This window comes from Ranitomeya variabilis, chromosome 2, assembly GCF_051348905.1.
Source record: "Ranitomeya variabilis isolate aRanVar5 chromosome 2, aRanVar5.hap1, whole genome shotgun sequence".
Taxonomy (NCBI): Eukaryota; Metazoa; Chordata; class Amphibia; order Anura; family Dendrobatidae; genus Ranitomeya; species Ranitomeya variabilis.
The window spans coordinates 338,331,857-338,353,815 of record NC_135233.1 but is presented as its reverse complement, the minus strand read 5'-3'; the positions used below and the strand labels follow the sequence as shown (position 1 = coordinate 338,353,815).

General features: G+C 42.0%; 1 protein-coding gene across 3 annotated transcripts in view; it reads left to right on the top strand.

Moving 5' to 3' along the window:
- PLS3 (plastin 3) overlaps positions 1–21,959 on the top strand; it is a 120,972-nt gene that overhangs the window by 88,117 nt on the left and 10,896 nt on the right. For all 3 annotated transcript variants that reach the window (XM_077285377.1, XM_077285379.1, XM_077285378.1), the window contains exons 5-14: positions 958–1,087; positions 3,313–3,445; positions 3,619–3,700; positions 4,874–5,039; positions 6,663–6,805; positions 11,090–11,185; positions 12,408–12,603; positions 16,446–16,524; positions 17,740–17,854; positions 17,946–18,079. In XM_077285377.1, coding sequence (XP_077141492.1) covers positions 958–1,087; positions 3,313–3,445; positions 3,619–3,700; positions 4,874–5,039; positions 6,663–6,805; positions 11,090–11,185; positions 12,408–12,603; positions 16,446–16,524; positions 17,740–17,854; positions 17,946–18,079 — 1,274 coding nt within the window. The remainder of the gene's footprint in view (positions 1–957; positions 1,088–3,312; positions 3,446–3,618; positions 3,701–4,873; positions 5,040–6,662; positions 6,806–11,089; positions 11,186–12,407; positions 12,604–16,445; positions 16,525–17,739; positions 17,855–17,945; positions 18,080–21,959) is intronic.

Here is a 21,959-nt window from a genome sequence, read left to right as displayed (position 1 = left end):
CTGGAAGGTGAGTACAATAACGAGCACAGGGAGCTTAGATTTAATGCGCCACTCCAGACTGAACCCCCACCACCTGCTGGAGTGGTGCTTTAATAATTAATTACAGAAATATTTTTTTCTATTTTTTGAATTGCTTATAGCATTGTAAGCTCACAAATTGAAATGCAAAATAATTATATGTGATATTTCATTTTAGCTAACACACTGTTAGTCAAAACAGACCAAAAGCTGTTGCATTTATCACTCGTCGCATTGGGGAAATGTAGTATTTTCATGGATAAAAGATCTCAAAAACTCGAACCAATTTGGCAAAAGTAATGGGATTTTTTAATTCTGCACCTCAAAATACCCTGAATCCATTCAGAAAACCTTGGCACCTGAAGAAAATTTGTCTTTTTGTAGACCTGTGTAATGATCAAAAAAGTGTTATGTACATAGAGAAATTACTGCATATTCACCTGAAAATACAGATATGGTTAAATTTACCTGGTTTGCAAACAGAATATATTTGAAATAAAAAAAATTAACAAATTTGGGATAGTGGGGTGTACATTAGTGTGTTGGATGGGGAGCATGAGAGGTGGAAAATAATGAAGGAAGGGTGAATGTTATGTTCGGATGTTGAAGAACAGAATTTCTGTATATATTTTGTACATGTACGATTTATGAAGTCGATATCGTTGGTAAGTAGAGCTTTTGTACTTAAGTGTCCATTGGGGATTTTAAGAAATACTTTTTTTGTCTACTTAATGCTTTTACTATTAAAAGGACAAGCAGCGGTGATGCTGGAGATTTTAACCTTGGGCACTTAATCTTTTTGGATGAAATAAGTAGCAGAGCCTAAAGTCACGTAGCAGTTGATGTAATATCCATTAGTCCCTAATAATACAGTAAGCTATGATGCTTTCCCTTTCAAGCTTAAAGTTGAATCCTCTCATCCATATTTTTTCCCTGCAGCTTGTACAAGAGTTGAAAAGTAGTGACATTGCCAAAACCTTTCGAAAAGCAATCAACCGCAAAGAGGGAATTTGTGCCATTGGAGGCACCTCGGAGCTGTCTAGTGAGGGTACTCAGCATTCATATTCGGGTATGTGTGTAGTCATGTAAGTTTTTTTTGGCTAGAAATACTGATGTACTCTTAACACTCCCAAGTAAACCCCTAAATCTATCATAACCTGAGAGCAATTTAAAGAGAAACGGCAAAGAATTAGAAGTAGTTCTGATATTATTTAAGATTGACGGATTTGTTAATTAAACTAAAGAGTGCGATTGCCGAGCATTCGGCCCTTCCGCCAGTGGATGACCCAGCTGGATCACCTCGGGTGTTAGGAGGTTAAGCAGTGCAAACTATAGTGGAGCACAAGGATTCTTGTGATAACGTTCATCCTTTCACCTTCTACACTTTTCTGAATGGGTTTTCAGCATTTGGGTTTAGCGATCAGATCTTATGCCCATAGCCCAGTCTGTAACCATACTTGATGATCCTCCTGGAATAATCGGGAGGCACTTGTAAGTAGAAGAGACTTTCTGGACTCTTAGAAATCATTCAGGAAGCAGTGCCTTGGAAATTAACCAAGTCTTCTGTGTGCGATCATTAGATAATTTAGAATCAAACTCTGCCGCAGAGTCCAGACGCACAATAAAGGGACAAGAATGGGCTCTGGAGAGGATCTCCTGAAAATGGTCACTTTTATGCTTTAAAAATTTCACCAGACATGATTTCTTTCTAAGCAGAATTGGCATGTACTTCTATATGGGAGTGCGTAGAGGCTGTACAGGCTACATCCAAGGAAAATTCCTCTAAACATACATATTATGGACTGTTTACTATTTGGAGGCCTTTAGAGGCACAGTGAGTAGTCAAGGTTCAATATGAGAGAGATTGGTGTCCAATCAGCTGACTAATAGATGTGCCAGAAGTTGAAGTGACCCTGGTGCACCAGAACTAGCACATGTTCATACTTTGTGTATTGGGGATGTATGAAAGTGCAGTTTCCTCCCATTAAAGTTATTGTGTGAAAGTTGCAGTATTTGGGGTCACAGTACAATGGATGGAGCAGTACAAATGCTAGTGCCAATTTCCTCAGACGATCCCTGGTTTTTCCTGTAGTTGAAGACTTAATTTAAGGGTTAAACTGATAGTGCATGTGTTTATATGGCTACTAATGAGACACTGCAGAAGGGTAGGTGTGCCTGTTATCGCCTAAGTATAATACTAAAAGTTGACTATAAATATCTTCCTCCTGCTGATGTTAGTTAACCCATTCCATAAATACACATGTCGGCATAAAACCAGTAAGACTTGTATGAATTGTAGACATGAAAACGACTAACCTACAGTACTTGTCCATGAGGAAGCATGCAGGCAATGAATTTAGGCCTGCCCATGGTTCCACAGGTCAGTGATAGTCAATGAAAAAGGAGGAGTGAGGCGACCACCCCATTGATTATTAAATCCAATTAATAAGTCTCATTGATGAGTAGTAGTTGGATGAAATGTTCTCTGGTTTCTGAACGATCCATATTGATGGTGTTCCAGCCAGCCGCAACTGTCCAAAATCGACACGTGCACAGAACACAATCTGAGACCTCGCCTTTGGACATCTGTAGCCTAATGTGGACACATTACCTTTCAATTAGTGATGAGAACGTGCTTGGATAAGACTTTATCCGAGCATGTTTGCTCATCACTGCTTTCAATAAGTATAAGTGTTGCTTTTCTTAATCTGGGATGAGTGGGTACACTCCTCCTTTACCTTAGATCGCACAATGTTCAAAGCGATTGGTCTGTTTGAATATTGTGAGACTCATGGAGTAAGTGCTGAAATGGAACAGGTATGATGTGGCCATTTAAGAAATCAAAAAGTGTATTCGCTCAACCTGATGAAGAAAAGCACAACTTTTCAAAATGTGTTGGATGGTAGTTTGTCCACTATGGACCACTGTAGCTTAAGGTAACAAGACTACTGGTGTTTTCTGTGGACTTTAAATTACGGCCGGCTGGAGAACTGTGTATCCATAGATTATTGGTAAATCTCATTCAACTACTACCAAACCTGAAGACTATTTTATCAATTGGATTTAGTGGTCAACATGGTGGTTGCTGCAAACATCCTCTTTCATAGACTGTCATTGATCCAAGAAACCATCAGCTGGTTTGAGTTTGGTGACTAACATGGTCATTGCCTGGTTGCTTCCTCGTTGAGACATGTCATTCGATACTTGTGCTTTTTTTTTTTTTTTTTTTTTTTTTGCATCTTAACTGATCAATATTAAACTCACTTTGAAATCCATTTTTTTTTTTGTGTTTAGAGGAGGAAAAGTATGCCTTTGTCAACTGGATAAATAAGGCATTGGAGAATGATCCAGACTGCAAACATGTTCTTCCCATGAATCCAAACACCAATGACTTATTCCGGGCATTAGCGGATGGCATCGTCCTGTGGTAAGTGGTGCTGAACATCCGACCAATGAGACACCAGAGAACCTTTTTCTAATAGATCTGCACTATCGGTGTTGGGTTTCATATAGAAAACCGGTCTAGGCCAAGTCGCACCTCGGAGTTTCTCAGAATAGTTATAAGACTTCATAATAAAATTATTACCTTCTATTTTCCAGTAAAATGATTAACCTGTCTGTTCCGGACACTATTGATGAAAGAGCCATCAACAAGAAGAAACTGACTCCCTTCACTATTCAGGTGAGTCACAAAGAGGATTTAATATGTGCACACAAGCCGCCTGAGTCAGAAGCTTTCACGTCTGTCCTCACCGCCATAAATCCATGAGCACTAGGTTATATTATACATCTGAAGCTGTGATTTCCTTGTTTCTTCTCGGTATAGTGTGATTATTGAAATTACTTCTGTCTCGTTAAGCGATGGCATATGTCTACGTTGTCATCTTTCTATGATCGTCATTGGTCAGGGACTGCTCAGCAAAATTGAGAATTAATTCAGTGCTGCGCCCTTTTCCTGTCTATTACCTGCACAGCGGCGTTCCCAGCCACCTGAATGGAGCAGCAGTGCGGAGTCAGTGTTGTGGTCTTATATTTTTTTTAGGATGGGTGGGAGATTCAAATCTAATGGTTATAAAATTATGCCAAATCTAAGCAATATATTACTAAACTATGAAATCTTGCAAAATGATCAACTACTGCCATCCAGCAGCCTCTGAAAGAGGGAGATTAGGAGTTTACTGCGTTCCGTCTTGTTTTTGCGTTCAATATATAATCTCCCCATAGTGATGGCTCTAGGAAGCGGCATAGTGTAGCACAATTTTAAAGGGTTATTCTCATGGACGGAAATGGTTAAAATTGCAAAGTACTTGTTGTGAAAAAAAAAATTAACAAGCAAGTATGCAATTTTTTTTGTTGGTAGAAAACCTCTGTTTTCAAAAATAAAGGGATTTTTAATGTTCGTTGGTTAGATTGCAGCGGTAGCCAATAATTTATCAGCAGAGGACAGTCTCCTAGGCATGGAGTGTAGTTCTTACAAGCTCTATCAATAGAGCATGTAAGCGCTGCCCTAAAGGTGGCCGGATTTATTTGTACAGCCATGTTCAATGTTTCCTGTTCCCTTTTGATGCTGCAGAGGTGAAGCTGCCTCCGATAACAGGATTTTTGAGGGCACAGATTTGGCCAGCAGCCCAACGATGCAACGGTCAATGAAGCAGGAGGCATTGGAGTACTGCTCTTTTGCAGAAAGGGATGAGGAAACACCTTAGAAGCGCATGACTAAAAGGTTTCCTACATGTAAATGAAATGTACTCTTTTGTCATTGTCCAATCAGAGTTCAAGAAGATTAAAAAATTTTGGTAATTTTTTTTTTTTTTATATATATATATATGGTTTATCATTTTTTTACTGTTTATAGGAAAATCTGAATTTGGCATTAAACTCTGCCTCTGCCATTGGCTGCCATGTGGTTAACATTGGTGCAGAAGATCTTAAGGCTGGAAAACCTCACCTGGTGTTGGGGCTTCTGTGGCAGATTATAAAGATTGGATTGTTTGCAGACATTGAGCTCAGCAGGAATGAAGGTAAGAATCAACAATGTTTTTTTTTCCATGGGTTGTCCGGTACTTTAATATTGGTGGCCTATCCCTAGGATAGGTCATCAATACCAGGTCACTGGGGGTGGAACAACCAGCACCCTAATTGACCATCTGTTCTCCGTACCACCACCTGGATGTCCTTAGTTGCAGATCAGTACAGCTCAGCTCCGTCAACTGTAAAGTGGCCACGGCAGGGTACTGCACGTCTGCCACTACTCAAGCGAAGAAGAGTGGGTCTGTAGAACCTCGCTGCAGCCACTATGCGGCTCAGAGCTGTGCTCTTCTGCTCTGCAGCTAAGCACTTCGGAGAACAGCTGATCGGTGGTGCTGCCTTGTCGCGCCCCTATCGACTTTGATATTGGTTTATCTTCAGGATATCCAACAAATGATTACCCTGTGGATTGGTGATAAAGGCATGATCAGTGGCAGTCTGACTGCTGAGCCCCCTAATGATCTTGAAGTGTGGATCTAGAATGATGCACTACCACTCTAGTCACAAGGGTGACACTGGGCCCCTATTCTAAGGGTTACTTGAGATTTCAGTAGTGAGACCTCCACCGATCGTGCCTTTTATTACGTATCCTGTAGATCGGTGCAAAATGTTTGTGGTGAGATTATTCCTTTATTAGCCTAGGCAAAATATTACTTCTCCACCAGATGATGATGGCTTACTGCTCTGTGTGGGACCGATCTGTATGCACAGCTTATGCCCTATTTAAGGGGGCATTTTAAAGCCATATTCTCGGGATTTGTGAGGGTCCCAGTGGTCAGACCACAAGCAATCAGCAAGTTGTCTCCTACTTGTGAACAGGTGATGACTTGCAGAGATGGAAATAATCCTTTATAAATTTAACTGTAATAAGTATTTCAGTAAATTCACTAGGAATCGAGGTCATTAATAGGACACCATCTAAACCATTTTAGCAATAGTATACTCAATATATTGCCATTTTACTGCGAGTAACTGGTTTTGTGATGGACACTGCTAAAGCTTATTGAAATCTTGTTACTGCAGCAATTCACGGTTAAAGCCCTGCGTGTTTTTATTTTGTTTTTTTTTGCTGTAAAGGTCTGGACTGTTAAGCATTTGCAGCAGCAGTACTTTCTGCTGCGAACACCAGTGTCAGCAGGAAAAGATGCGGAATAAAATACTTTTTTTTCCGTTCCTTTTTTTATGTATATGTATACATTTTTACTTGCCTTTTCTCCTATTCATCTATTTTTTTCAATTGGTGAAAAATGCTTTTGAAAACTCTTGATAGAAATGACATGCTGCAAATTTGAAAAAACGCTTTGTTTCAAATCTGCAATAAAAAATATAAGTAGCATATGCATGAAATCTCATTCATTTTACAGATACTGCAAAATGCTGCATTTTAGTTCCCATGGCAAAAGCACGATATGCGAGCTAGCCTTTAGCTGCAATCTAGTCCATGATTTAGATTTGCTCGTGGCATCTTTCTGCTGTTGTCACATTTTATATTGCTGTATCTGAGTATTCTTTAGTAAATAGTTTTTTGTGACTTTAAATAGTCGGATCTCTATACAAAGCTTAAAAGTTAATCTTAATGGTTCCTTTAATCGCATCCCTTTGCTGATCTGTTCCAGCCTTGGCTGCGTTACTTCGTGATGGAGAAACGCTGGAAGATCTGATGAAATTATCCCCGGAAGAACTGCTCCTGAGATGGGCCAACTTCCATCTGGAGAACGCTGGCTGGCAGAAAATCAATAACTTCAGCACCGATATTAAGGTAGGACCAACGTGGACATTGATAAATGATGCAATGTGAATAATGTATTGTGTCTGCCTTTTAGCCTTACATGGGATTGTTAATGACTCTTCGTTACATTCATGTTGTACTGCATGCCTCTAAATCTATACTCTCCTCCTCGGCATCTCCTTATTGTCTTCTACATGAAAAGCCTAAATGCAAGGGGACGGTCTGAGTCATGTTTCACCGGTTTCCTTCGTTGGTATTGTTCCACTCTCTAGGGCAGTGTTCCCCAAGTTCGGTCCTCAAGAGCCACCAACAGGTCGTGTTTTCAGGATTTCCTTAGTATTGCCCAGGTGAGAATTCAATCATCTAGAAAGGCAACAATTCCATCACCTGGGCCATACTAAGGAAATCCTGAGAACACGACCTGTTGGTGGCTCTTGAGGACTGGAGTTGGGGAACACTGCTCTAGGGTCTGCCATACATCTGAGGGTATGTGCAGACAATCAGTAAATGCTGTGGGTTTGACGCTGCGTACTTGTTCAGCGTCCAGATGTTACAGCACAGTGGAAGGGATTTCAAGAAATTCCATGCCCACTATGCGTCCAGACGCCTGCGACTCACCTGTGGAGACGGACATGCGATGATTATGTAGACTCTCCGGTGAAGACTGGCTCTTGACCACATGTATGGGATTTGCATACTTTCAGCCACATTCCAACTAGACGTGTTCAACCTCACTCAATACACCTGCATTAAGCGAGGTCGCACATGTCTAGTCGGCACATGACTGCTTTTATGAAAATCGCATACTTGTGGTCGCGTGTCCATCTTCACAGAATCCTTACAGTACGCAGTGCACACGATGTGAGGATTCACAAGTCTGTAGTAGCATAGCGATTGAAGACTTATATACCCTAAAGCCGGACAACCCCTTTAAGCTTACCTTAGTAATTTATGTTATGCACATCTAAAAGGTTCCCTGATCTTCAGTTACGCAAGGTCCTGTTTCATTTTGTAGAAGATAAATGGCCAGTCCAGCTTTGATACATTATCAGAACTGTGTGGAAAAGGGGGCTGTCACACCAGCACCCATTTCTTCCCTTAAATGTAGGCTGTGATAGAAATGTGGCAGCATGCCTTTTGAAATGGGTATTTAGCGGATTCCTTTCACACCCTGCTAAAATAATGTGCTGATACAGAAATGCTGTCTTGCCTTAGACAAAAAACAGAATAAGGCCTGTCGGGACCCCGGGGTGCGGACAGGGCTCGCAGCTGAAGATTAAAGCACCATTTAGACGTAAATTGTAAAATATGATATTTATTAGGTGACTATTTAGGATAATCTGCTATATGTGTGTATATGAGGCATTAAACATTTTAGGTCATCTTATGACTCGTTTCCTGTATTTCCACCCGTTTCTACTCTCCAGCCTTGATATTCAGTGTTCAGTTGTCTCTGAGCTATTGGGTGGAGACTAGTTGATATGTTTCTCAAAGATAGTGCATCCAGCTATGAGGGAAACCTGCTCTCATGTCTGTGTTCTACATAGAAGCTGGGGTGGGGAGAGGAGCGTCTCATACTTGGAGAAACGAGCATATTTCTCGAAGGTACATGGCAAAGTCTCTTATAATTGCATGTACTATTGATTTTTGCAATGTTTGTTAAAGCCAAAGTGACCATATAAGGTCATTTTAGCTGAATTATTTTTTTACCTCGATGACGCCTTTTCAATAGTCCTACTATGGCCTAAAATACAAATAAGAACAAGATAAACAGTAGCTGTTCTAATGGGTGGAGATTGATAATTACCAGTAGGGGAGAAGTGAAGAGGGTCCCAACATAATCTGTTACAAAGCTGTCCCAAACTTTATTCACTTACATAGGCTGTCATGGATTTCATGCAGGTTTATGAGCAGAATCTGCTGCTAATTACTGATCATATCCTGAATGGAATGTGTGAACATGTGCTTAAATAGGTTTAAAAGCTGGAGCTATAATTAAAGTTATAGCTGCTTGATTTTTATACCAAACATAATACAATAGGAAATCGATGAATCATTTTAGAGGAAGCTGAGGATTTGCAAGCCAGCCTGTTGTGAGGACATTTATGGCTAACGGAAAGGCTTGTGATTATTACTTTATCGCTTACTTGATAGCATACATAGATAAGTGTGTCTAATGGTTGAGAATCAGTCTCGAGTAGATAACGTATTATGCTTAGTCCAACAGTGCGATAAAGTGGCTTCATTTCTATCTTTATGATGCTATTAAAAGGGTTGTCCACTTTTTGGAGTCCATTTTTTGTTTTATTATTTAAATACATGCATTTAGAGCTAAAAATGATCTTTGCAATGGGGTTCATTAAAATTTTACTCTTTTTCTTGCACGTCTTCTCCTGGCTGCAGAACAAGTTGACCGAAAATCTGAAAGTGAGCTCATTCTTATTAAAGGTGTATTTCCATCTCCAAGATCCTGTCCCAATATGTAGTAGGTACAGTAATGATATTGTTTATTAGCAAATAACACGAATTAGAAATGTAGTATAGTTTTTCTGATTGGCTGTGTTTTTCCTCATGTGCAGGCGTTACAGGACTGTAGGTATCCATGGTTACGACATCTGATATAGTGGCCACTAGTTGCTAATGGTCGTAACCATGGGTACCTAAGATCCTGTAACGCCTGCACATGAGGAAAGAGAGCCAATCGGAAAAACTATACTTAATTTCTAATTAGAGGTATTTGCTAATATTATCACACCAACTACGTATTGGGATAGGATTTTGGAGATGGAAATACCCCTTTAAATGATGGGAGAATATTGTATTTTCCTTTCTGAGCACTTGAGTTGATTTATCAACACAGACCTCATCAAAGTTTAATGTTCAGTGAAACAAAGGGCCCGGAAAAGCAAAACTCTACAAAATTTCTCATGAAACCCAATTGCAAAAATAATTTTCAGCCCTAAATACATCCGTTTATGGAAAATAAAATTGTCTCTAATTTTGGATACCTCTTTTTAAGGTGCACATATGCTACTTTCACTTGATTTTCAGATACTAATATTTTCTCCATTACGGTGTTAGATGTTGTCTAATTATTTCCGTCTCTTTCCCTGAATGCTTCATATGGATTCTTGCTTCTGTCTCTTCTGCTCCTCTTCCTTCAGCTCACTGACTTTGGTAATTCTGTGAAGGTACATTGTTTACATCATGTATCTGGCTGAATCTTTAGACCATTATTGAAAGGGGACCCTTATGTCAATCTACATGTAACTCTTCCCGAACACTATATGCAGTGCCATGATATTCCATAAGACTTGGTGTGAAAGGATGAGTACATTTCCCAAAATTTTGATTTGGTCCAAGTCAAAAGTATTGTAATTGCTGAGAAAACACCTACTATGATCTGAGGTTTCCAAAAAGCACAGTATACAGGGGTGATAAATCGCTTGTGTATGTATGCGTGTGTGTGTGTGTGTGTGTGTGTGTATATATATATATATATATATATATATATATATATATATATATATATATATATATATATATATATATATATATATATATATATATATATATATACATACCTACATATTTTTTTTTTTCTGTGGGACATGGTCACATACATCGCCCCACTAGAGCATGTTTGCCTCAGTGCTGGAAGTTTAAAAAACACACCAGAGAATCGGGAAAGGATTGGCAGAAGCTTCAGAAGAAAGTGCTTCTTTTTTTTTTTGTTGTCTTTCTTTCCATTCTTAACTTTCCGGTCCGCCAAAAGAATCTAGCAAAATGGCAGCCATTTGAACACTATTTTGCCCAATTTGTGGAAATAGTCCCAAAAATGTTCATCTTTTCTTGAATCTGAACTTTATTGGAAACTCAGAATGAATTTAATTTTGAATCTGTTTACTGATCTGTGCTTATAACCTAATTGACGCCCCCTCATAAGGGTACGTCCACCACTGCAGCCAAATCCACGCTACACATGCAGATCTGTGGGAGAATTCATAGTGGATTTCACCTTTCTGCAATATGAGGATTGGTCAAATCTCATCCGCATGGATAGTACTGTAATCCGCTGTGGATTTTCAGTGTGTAAGTTCATATTTCCGTTGTGTACATTTACCTTAATAGGAGCACTTTTTAGGTAAATTCAACCAATATTCGGAAATTGCTGATTAATGCAGTTACCTAATCTTAGAAAGGAAGGCTTCATCAGAGCTGAATCTTTAATTTCCAAAGATGTGTTTTCTGTTTGCCAATTTTATACCCCAGATTTTAAGTCACAAGGATTTAATTACTTTTTTTTAATTGCAGGACTCGAGGGCCTATTTCCATCTGCTCAACCAGATTGCACCTAAAGGGCAGAAGGAAGGTGAAGAGAGAATAGATATCAACATGTCTGGATTCAGTGTAAGTCTGCTCCTGCGGTGTATGCAGCGCACGTCGGGGGATAATGTGTCCTTATTAATATTCTCAGGCCTCTGTATCCCTGCTTGCGTTTTAATCTCTTCTGTCTCACTGAAATCCCCTTCGTAAGACCAAATCTGACGTTGTCATTCTCGCAGACTCCGTGCAAGGTGATACTGACTCATTGCTGGCCTTGGGAGCTGCGAGTCATAAAGTCGGCAAAAGTGTACGCTAGGAGTCACCAAGTGGTAGTTATCTGTCCACGCATGGAAGTGAATTCTTGAGATATTAGCACTTTTCTTTTGTTTACATCTTGTTGCTTTGGAGACCGACCACCACTGCAAGACAGCAGAACATGTGCAGTGCTTACAAACTCTTCTCTGTTGAGCTTGTAAGCACTGTTTTGAAGCTGTTCAGGATCGCTGGAGCTCACACTGTCACCACTTAATCACCCACTGCTTCAGTGCAGTGTTTAGTCTTTACAGCAGCAGTGCGGTGGTCGGTCCCCCAGACAACAAGCTGTAGTGTTGATATCTTAACAATAGCTGCAAATTTTAATAAGCAGGTAGTGCTCAAGCATTTGTGCAATTTACTAACAATAGATTCACAAAGATTGGTATAACCCTTTAAATATATTTTAATCCTCTTTGGATCAGAGTGGTAAAAAATGTTATTTAGCAATTTCTGATGTTAAGGAGACATCTAAAGCAGTCGGCCCTTTTTTACAAGGAATTCGGGTCTGATCTCTGTAAGTCCATGTCCTAAAACCACGTGTTAATAGTGGTTGCTAGCCACAAGTGCAGTATTGCATGGCCTCCATATTAATGAGTGAGTGATCATGTAATCCATGGGCTGAACTGAGTGCATCGTGGACAGTGCTGAGCTTTTTTTTTTTTTTTCTAACGCCATTTTTCCTTTCTAGGACATAGACTGGAATTTTCCCTCTTTTATACAATTTCTTTAGATATTATTCTTACAGCTCCCGTGGGGGGTAATAACTTTCCTAGAAGTCTAGCTACACTTTTTATATTACTGTATCACTCTTGTTTGGTTTAAGTGCCATTCACTTCTATGGCCTATCCACCTGATAATTCTGGTTCGTTCCTCCCATAAAACTTTTACCAACTCAGTAGAAGAGGAAATTGAGCAGACATCATTATTTTAAGTTTAGGGACAGTTTCCTTTGTGGACACAACAAAGGTTTTCATCATTCTTGTTCCAACAGGAGAAGGACGATCTGAAGAGGGCGGAGTACATGCTCCAGCAAGCTGATAGACTAGGCTGCAGGCAGTTCGTTACTCCTGCCGATGTGGTCAGCGGAAATCCTAAATTAAACTTGGCCTTTGTGGCAAACCTGTTCAATAAATACCCAGCGCTTACTAAGCCTGAGAACCAGGACATCGACTGGTCTCTCCTCGAAGGTGAGCAAGGAGCATAGCATTAGTAACAGGCACCAGATTATTTAGTGGTTTTAACACTAAGGACATTTGCATCTTCTTTTTTTTATCCGTCCAGTCTGTTTGGGGGTTTTTTGGCCTGTGTTTTTTTTTTTTTTTTTCTTTTTTGCCAAATTCTTCTTTTAAGTTTTGTATGTTTACTTTTGTTTTTGCACAGTTAAAAAATGAAAATGCAATATTTTTAAAGGGTTGTGCAAGTTCTTGATCTAAAGTCGCAGAAAAGTGAAATCGTTATATATGAGGCTTTGTGATTACTCGCTAATTTCGCCCCCTGCACAGTAGCTCCGCCTCCCACCACACACAATCCCGCCCCCACCTCATTACCGCACACAATCCCGCCACCCACCATATCACCGCACACAATCCCGCCCCCCAACCCATCACGGCACACAGTCCTGCCCCCTCTACCCCATCACCGCACACAATCCCGCCCCTCTACCCCATCACCGCACACAATCCCGCCCCCCCACCCAATCACCACACACAATCCCGCCCCCCCACCCCATCACCACACACAATCCCGCCCCCCCACCCCATCACCACACACAATCCCGCCCACCACCACATAACCACACATAATCCCACCACATTACCACACACAATCCCGCCCTCCCACCACATTACCACACACAATCCCGCCCTCCCACCACATTATCACACATAATCCCGCCCCCCAACACATTACCACACATAATCCTGCCCCCCCACCACATCACCACCCACAATCCCGCCCTCCCACCACATCACCACCCACAATCCCGGCCTGCCACCACATCACCACACACAATCCCGCCCCCCCTCCACATTACCACACATAATCCCGCCCCCACCACATTACCACACACAATCCCGCCCTCCCACCACATTACCACACACAATCCCGCCCTCCCATCACATTATCACACACAATCCCGCCCCCCAACACATTACCACACATAATCCTGCCCCCCCACCACATCACCACACACAATCCCGCCCTCCCACCACATTACCACACACAATCCCGGCCTGCCACCACATTACCACACACAATCCCGGCCTGCCACCACATTACCACACATAATCCCGCCCCCCCCACCACATCACCACACATAATCCCGCCCCCCACCACATCATCACACACAATCCCGCCCCCCCTCCACATTACCACACACAATCCCGCCCCCCCTCCACATTACCACACATAATCCTGCCCCCCCACCACATTACCACACACAATCCCGCCCCCCACCCCATTACTACACACAATCCCGCCCCCCCTCCACATTACCACACACAATCCCGCCCCCCCTCCACATTACCACACATAATCCTGCCCCCCCACCACATTACCACACACAATCCCGCCCCCCACCCCATTACTACACACAATCCCGCCCCCCCTCCACATTACCACACACAATCCCGCCCCCCCTCCACATTACCACACATAATCCTGCCCCCCCACCACATTACCACACACAATCCCGCCCCCCACCACAATACCACTCATAATCCCGCCCCCCACCACATCACCACACACAATCCCGCCCCCCCACCACATTATGACACACAATCCCATCCCCACACATTAAATTGTACCTGGTAGAAGTCAAGGAAAGATCTTTGAAAATGACGAAAATGACTATACATTTAAGTGTTTACAGAGAAATTTTTACTTAATTTGTTTTGTTATGAAATTTGTTTAGATGATGGAATGAATAAATAACGCACATCTTACTGAATCCAGTTTGTTTTTGATTTTACAGTGAATAAAATGTGTTTTTAGTAGTATTCAGATTTTTAATTATTTATTATTATTATTAACTTCATTTTAAGTTAAATTACCACCTGCATAAGCGCTATTGAATGTTGTCACTATTTACTTTAGTTTAATCACCAGCAGCATTAATTAGATGGCAATGAGCGTGCCGAGCGTTAGCTGGCTGGAAACATCTACCGTATATACTCGAGTATAAGCCGAGATTTTCAGCCCAAATTTTTGGGCTGAAAGTGCCCCCTCGGCTTATACTCGAGTCACGGTCTGTGGCAGGGTCGGCGGGTGAGGGGGAGAGGGCGCTGAGGCATACTTACCTAGTCCCGGCGATCCTGTCACTCCCCCTGCCCGTCCCACGGTCTCCGGGTGCAGCAGCCTCTTCCCCTGAGCGGTCACGTGGGACCGCTCATTAGAGAAATGAATAGGCTGCTCCACCTCCCATAGGGGCGGAGCCGCCTATTCATTTCTCTAATGAAGCGGTGCCGGTGACCGCTGACAGAGGAAGAGGCTGCGGCACCGAACACAGGCAGGGGGAAGGAGCGGGACGCCGGGAGCAGGTAAGTATGACATATTCACCTGTCCTCGTTCCACACGCCGGGCGCTGTCTCCATCTTCCCGGCGTCTCTCTCTCCTCACTGACTGCAGGCAGAGGGCGCGATGACGCATATAGTGTGCGCGCCGCCCTCTGCCTGATCAGTCAGTGCAGGGAGACGCCGGGAAGATGGCGCCGAGAAGCTGCAAGCAAGACAGGTGAGTATGTGTTTTATTATTTTTATTGCAGCAGCAGCAGCACAGCTATGGGGCAATAATGGACGGTGCAGAGCATTATATGGCAGAGCTATGGGGCAATAATGGTGCAGAGCACTATATGGCACAGCTATGGGGCAATAATGGTGCAGAGCACTATATGGCACAGCTATGGGGCAGTAATGGTGCAGAGCACTATATGGCACAGCTATGGGGCAGTAATGGTGCAGAGCACTATATGGCACAGCTATGGGGCAGTAATGGTGCAGAGCACTGTATGGCACAGCTATGGGGCAATAATGGTGCAGAGCACTATATGGCACAGCTATGGGGCAATAATGGTGCAGAGCACTATATGGCACAGCTATGGGGCCATAATGAACAGTATGGAGCATCTATTTTTATTTTTGAAATTCACCGGTAGCTGTTGCATTTTCCACCCTAGGCTTATACTCGAGTCAATAAGTTTTCCCAGTTTTTTGTGGCAAAATTAGGGGGGTCGGCTTATACTCGGGTCGGCTTATACTCGAGTATATACGGTAGTATTAAATAAGAACGTCCTAAATTTTGTGCAAAATTCAACCACCGGCATGCACCATTTGGTTTAATTTGGCAAAAAAAGCCATAAGTTTCACAAGACGAAAAAGAAAAGTGACTTCAAAATAAAACTCAAATGAACGTCACTCTCCAAGCTTGCCTTTTTGTGCCATCTATTGGAAGTTCTTGGAACTGCATACTCCTCCTTTTGATCCAATAGACTAACAGATTAAAAACCTGTGTGCTACGAGCCTCATTCACACATCCATTCTCATACAAGCTTAGTTTTCACTGATGCCATTCGTATCTGTTAATCTATGGGGCCAGTCACATGTTTGATTTTTGTTTTTTCTGACCATATGTTCTTCGCAGCATTGTGGAGACTTGTCTGACTTTGATTCAAGTGTCAGATCAAAACTGGCAATGCAAGGCTATGAGTCCGTGAAAAAATTTGCCGCGTCCGGATGACATGGCATTCAAGTGCAATCCAATTTTCACGGACTAATAGAATTTAGAAGTTGGGAAAACTTTACGGAGTTCGCGTGTTTTTTTTAAATTTTTTTTAATTTTCTCGTACTACATGTGAATGAGGCCTTACTTGTGCTTTAGAGGTCAGTAGAATTTCCACTGTACATCATTGTGATTTTACTAAATTGTTTCCTTTTAAACAAACATTTATAGTTTAGTTAGTTTTATTGTCAAGTGACATGAGCTGTGATGGGTTAAATGGAGCAGATACAGGAATTAATTTTTTTTTTTTTTTCAGGGGAGACTAGAGAGGAAAGGACCTTCCGTAACTGGATGAACTCCCTTGGTGTGAATCCCCATGTTAATCATATCTACAAGTACGTGTCTACTGGCCGCTATAATGTTCAGCTGCTACAAGTACAGTTTTGTTGTATTTTACTCTGAGCAGTTTCAGAAAGTTGGGAGCAAAAAGTTAGTAGCCGGCTACTTTGTAAAAAAAAAATGAGTTGATCATGCTATACAGATGTGTGCGCTCATCAGTTTGTCATCCTACATTCCAGTTTATGATCCCACGTACCAGTAATCGTCAGCTCGGCAAATCTCCTTTAGGTATAATTTATCTGCGCCATATTTCTCAGAAGTAGCGCAAAATTTCAAGAAGTCACTTTTTTTGTGCTAAAGCAATGTGTCGCAACACTTGGGACAATTTGATGCCTTTTTATAGGTCAGATTGCTATATTAAACCCTTCTTGCCATGTGATTTGCATGTTGGGAGAGGATGTTCAGGTTCGGGAACTGAGCCTACTCTAATTAATCAGGTGCCGGCCGTGGTACACAGCTGGTACCTGCTTCTAACCGAAGCATTAAGAGTTGGTTCTAATTGCTGCTGTTTAGTTACGTAAATGCTGCTGACCAAAAATTGAGTAGTGCGATCCTGATGAAGTGCCTGTTTTAGTGCCCACCTGCAGCATTATCGCAGGATGTGAATAAGTTGTCGTGGTAGTTTGGGACTTATTAAAGACCAGTCATTATCTTGTTCCCTTTTTGTAGCTCTCAGCCACAGGCTAGAATTCAGAAGACAATGCCTTTTGCCTTATTTACCGTAGTACGAGTGATCAATCAAAAATGCAATTTAAAAAAAAAAAGATGGTTGATCATATTAATCCCAAAATATTGCCTATAAAAAGTACAGCTCTGAAAGTAAAAAACAAATCCTCACCTAGCTTTCGGGGACAAAAAATACATGTAGGATATCGCTCCATTCATACTTGCATAGGTTAGGTAATTGTAATGTCAAGTAACTTTTATTACACAATGAATGTCATAAAGGCAAAAGCCTAAAACAATGGAAGACTTTATTTTCCCAATTTTTTTCAGTACATATGGTAAAATGAATGGTGACATTCAATACTACCCTCATCCTTCAAAAAAAAATCTTCTACTTAAAAAAAAAATAAGTGAAAAAAATACATCTCCTTGGTAGGAGAAAAAAAAATAAGGAAACAAGTGAAAAATTAGTTTTCAGCATTGTGCCATTATTTTAGAATGTGGTGGGTTTTTTTTTTCAGTATAATTAATTAATTTTTTTGCAGTGACCTACAGGATGCCCTAGTAATTCTACAGCTGTATGAAAAGATTAAAGTGCCAGTAGACTGGAGCAAAGTAAACAAGCCCCCATATCCCAAACTTGGGGCAAACATGAAAAAAGTAAGTAAAAGCAGGGTATAGCATTCTTTTTATGTTGAGGTGTCCACCACCGATTTTCATTTTGTTTAACGGTTTTCCTTTGTTTATTTAGCTAGAGAACTGTAATTACGCAGTGGACTTGGGAAAAAATACTGCCAAATTCTCCCTGGTGGGCATTGGTGGGCAGGACCTGAACGATGGCAATGAAACTCTGACCCTTGCTGTAGTTTGGCAGTTGATGAGAAGGTGAGCGTGAACCTTTCCCTTGTTTCAGACACCTATCTTTTGATCAGTGTCTGTGTAATGCATAGACATGTTACATCCACCAGTGAGAGTGATGGATTTCAGTGTACGGTTTAGTTATTCCTTTGGTGGCACTGCTGGAACATTGTACACTTTTTTTTCTTGCACATTATAGGTGAGAATCATAAAATAGAATGAGTTGGAAGGGACCTCTAGGGTCATAATTTCCAACCTCCTGCTCAATGCAGAACTCACTAAACCATCTCGGACAGATGTCTGTCCAGCCTCTGTTTGAAGACTTCCATTGAAGGAGAACTCTCCACCTCTCGTGGCAGCCCGTTCCACTCATTGATTACCATCACTGTCAAAAAGTTTTTATAACATCTAATCTGTATCTTCTCCCTTTCAGTTTCATTCCATTGCTTCTTATTTTTCCATGTGCAAATGAGAATGATGATCCCTCTACACTGTGACATCCCTTCAGATATCTGTAGACCACTATTAAGTCTCCTCTTAGCCTTCTTTTTGGCAAGCTAAACATTCCCAGATCCTTCAACCAACCGTTCCTTGTAGGACATACTTTAGTGTTCACCATCCTTGTAGCTGTTCTCTGAACTTTATCCAGTGTTTTGGTCTTTTTTTTTTTTTTTTTTTTTTTAAACATAGTCCCCAGAGCTGGATACAGTATAAGGTCCGACCAAGGAGGAGCAGGGGGTGGATGATTACTTCACGTGATCTAGACTATATCCTTCTCTTAATACATCCTAGAACTGTTTGCCTTTTTTCCTGCTGCATCACCCTGTTGACTCATGTGAAATCTGTGATCTATTACCCAAGTCTTTTTTTCTATGTGCTGTTGCTTAGTTCTGTTCCTACCATTCTGCAGATGTAATTTTCATTTTGTTTTGCCTGGATGTGGAGTATTGCATTTCGCTCTGTTAAATACCATTCTATTAGTCACTGCCCATTGGTCAAGCTTATCTAGATCCTTCTGACTCTTTCCTCTGTCTTCTCTAGTGTTAGCTATCCCTCCTAGCTTTGCGTCTGCAAATTTGATTAATTTACCTTCAGTTCTCTTATGTAGATAATTTATTAAAATGTTGAACACTGGGGTCATGAATAGAGATGAGTGGTGTTCGAGTCGAACTGTTCGCCAATTTCAAATTCGAGCTGTTTTGGGCGGTGTTCGAGACATTCGACGAACCCGAACAATTTGCTTAAAATTCGGCTGTTCGAGTTTGTTGGATAACTGTTCATTCACCAAAAGCCTAGCTTGATTTGCACATTAAAACTGTTTTTTACCCTTCACCACAACAGCACCCTACTGGAGAGAGGGATCCACCCCACAGGAACAGGAAACCTACAGAAAGATAAAAGGGGGCGGACCGCCTCTCTTCCTCAGTATAGGCTTCCTGTTCCTGCGTGAACGTCAGGATTTTACACTACAGAAATACCTGCTAAGCATGCCGCCTGTGCAGTGTCTTTTGGAACAGCAGGGGCTGTAGCCTGGAAGCGGCGTCGGGGGAGTTTCGTTTGACGGCTCCCTCCTCGTCTGGAAAAGCATGCAGACGGCCGGGTCCGGGAGAGGCCGCCCGACATCATCTGCATTGCATGGTGCCAACGGCGCGAGAGAAAGCCCTGACCGACAGGAGTCGGGTAAGTGAGAGCAGCGTTACAATTGCGGTCCGGTGCCAGAATCCCGGACCGCGCACGCGCCAACCACCATAAGTGTATCCTCCCCGGAAGTAGATATTGAACTTCCGGGGCGTCCAGGCCGAGATCAGTGGCAGGGGGGAAGCGTGGGTTCGCGCATGCGCAGGCCGCACCAAAAAAAAAAAAAGGCGCTCTTTATAAATCAGCCGGCCGCAGTAATATGGCGATGCAGAATGTCATCCCCAGGTGCCGTGGACCCTACAGCAGGAGGCCCAGTACCCCCCGCCAAGGATCGCTCCAGCAGGGGATCCTCAGATACCGGTCGTAAAAGCGACACGGTAGACAAATCAGGACAGGATCTCGGCCTTCTGATCCGGTACTAATAGCTTCACTGGGTGAATTTTTAACTCTGCCTATTAAGCTGACGCCATCTCCCCTTTTTTCTCTTTTTTCCTTCTCTTGCTAGGTCTTATTCTGTTCAGATTAAAAAGCGACAAAAGACCAAACATAAGGAATGCGCCTTATGTAGCCAGCCCCTGCCAGACTCATGCAAGGACTGTATAACGGAAACACAGGGAGCAGCGGCAGTGTCCATTACGGACTTACGCGCCATTATTAGAGAGGAGCTAAAAGCTATGTCCCAGGATAAAACACACAAAAGCAAATCTAAAATATCAACACCTTTGTCAGATTCGGATAGTAGCCAAGCAGTACTCTCAGAAGCCTCCCTATCATCATCACCATCATCCTCATCAGAAATCGAGGGACGTTCTTGTTTTCCCTTAGACAGTGTGGACAATTTAGTAAAGTCAATAAGAAATACCATGGGGTGTGAGGAGACAAAGGGTGCACAAACCACGCAGGACATAATGTTTGCGGGTTTAGCAGAGAGAAAAAGGAGATGTTTTCCAGTCATACCGGCAGTGAAAGCATTAATTAAAAGAGTGGGAGAAGCAGGATCAGAGAAGTTTTCTACCCTCTGCGTCAAAACGGAAATACCCTTTTAGTGACGATGAGCTTCTTACATGGACCAAGATCCCGAAGGTTGACGCAGCCGTTGCCTCTATTGCTAAGCAGTCCACATTGCCTGTGGAAGATGCGGGACTACTTGCTGACCCTCTGGATCGCAAAGCTGAGTCGTCCCTTAATAGATCCTGGGAAGCAACTACGGACATATTCAAACCTGCAGTAGCTAGCACTTGCACCGCCAGATCAATGCTCATCTGGATTGACCAGTTAGATCAACAAATTGAAGATAAAGTTTTCCAGAGAAAAATTGCAGGCTGCTATCCCCTTAATACGAGGGGCAGCAGCCTTTATGGCGGACGCATCGGCCGATTCTCTACGCTTGGCAGCAAGATCTGCAGGTCTTGTAAACAACGCAAGACGGGCATTATGGATGAAAAGCTGGAAAGGGGACGCACAGTCAAAATCTAAAATATGCGCAATCCCATGTGAGGGTGAGTTCCTCTTTGGTAAAACCTTAGATGAGATACTCAAAAAGGCGAAAGACAGGATAAAAGCTTTTCCTGACTCCTCTATTCCCTTTTATAGAAGGGCCTTTAAGAGAAGGCCGTTTGGCAAAAGAAGGCAAACGGACAGGTCGACAACATGGACCACTAAAGAAGACAGAGAGGTACAATGTTCAGAGGACCCAACCCTCCAAAAGAAAACAAATACTGATGATATAACCACTCCAGTAGGGGGCAGATTAAAATTTTTCGCCACTCAGTGGGAAAACATAACAACCAGTTCTTGGATTTTAAATATAATCAGAGATGGAATACAATTACAATTCTCTCACTATCCCCACGAATCCTATATAATAACATCGCTCAGCTCGCCTATACAACAAAAGGCCCTTGAGGTTGAAATCCAAACTCTATTATCAAAACGGGTTTTAGTCCGGGTTCCTGAAGGGCAGGAAGGTAGGGGATTCTATTCCCCCTTATTCTTGATTTCCAAACCGATGGTTCATTTAGGACAATCATAAACCTGAAAAAGCTTAATTTATTTAAGAACGATACATTTAAAATGGAATCTATTAGATCCACCATAAAGCTACTTTTTCCAAACTGTATGATGGGGGGCATTTATCTAAAAGATGCTTATTACCATCTCCCTATGCATGACAGATACCAGAAATTCTTCAGGGTAGCGGTAATAATCGAAGGCAAGATTCGTCATTTCCAGTATGCAGCTATACCCTTTGGCCTCTCAACAGCACCAA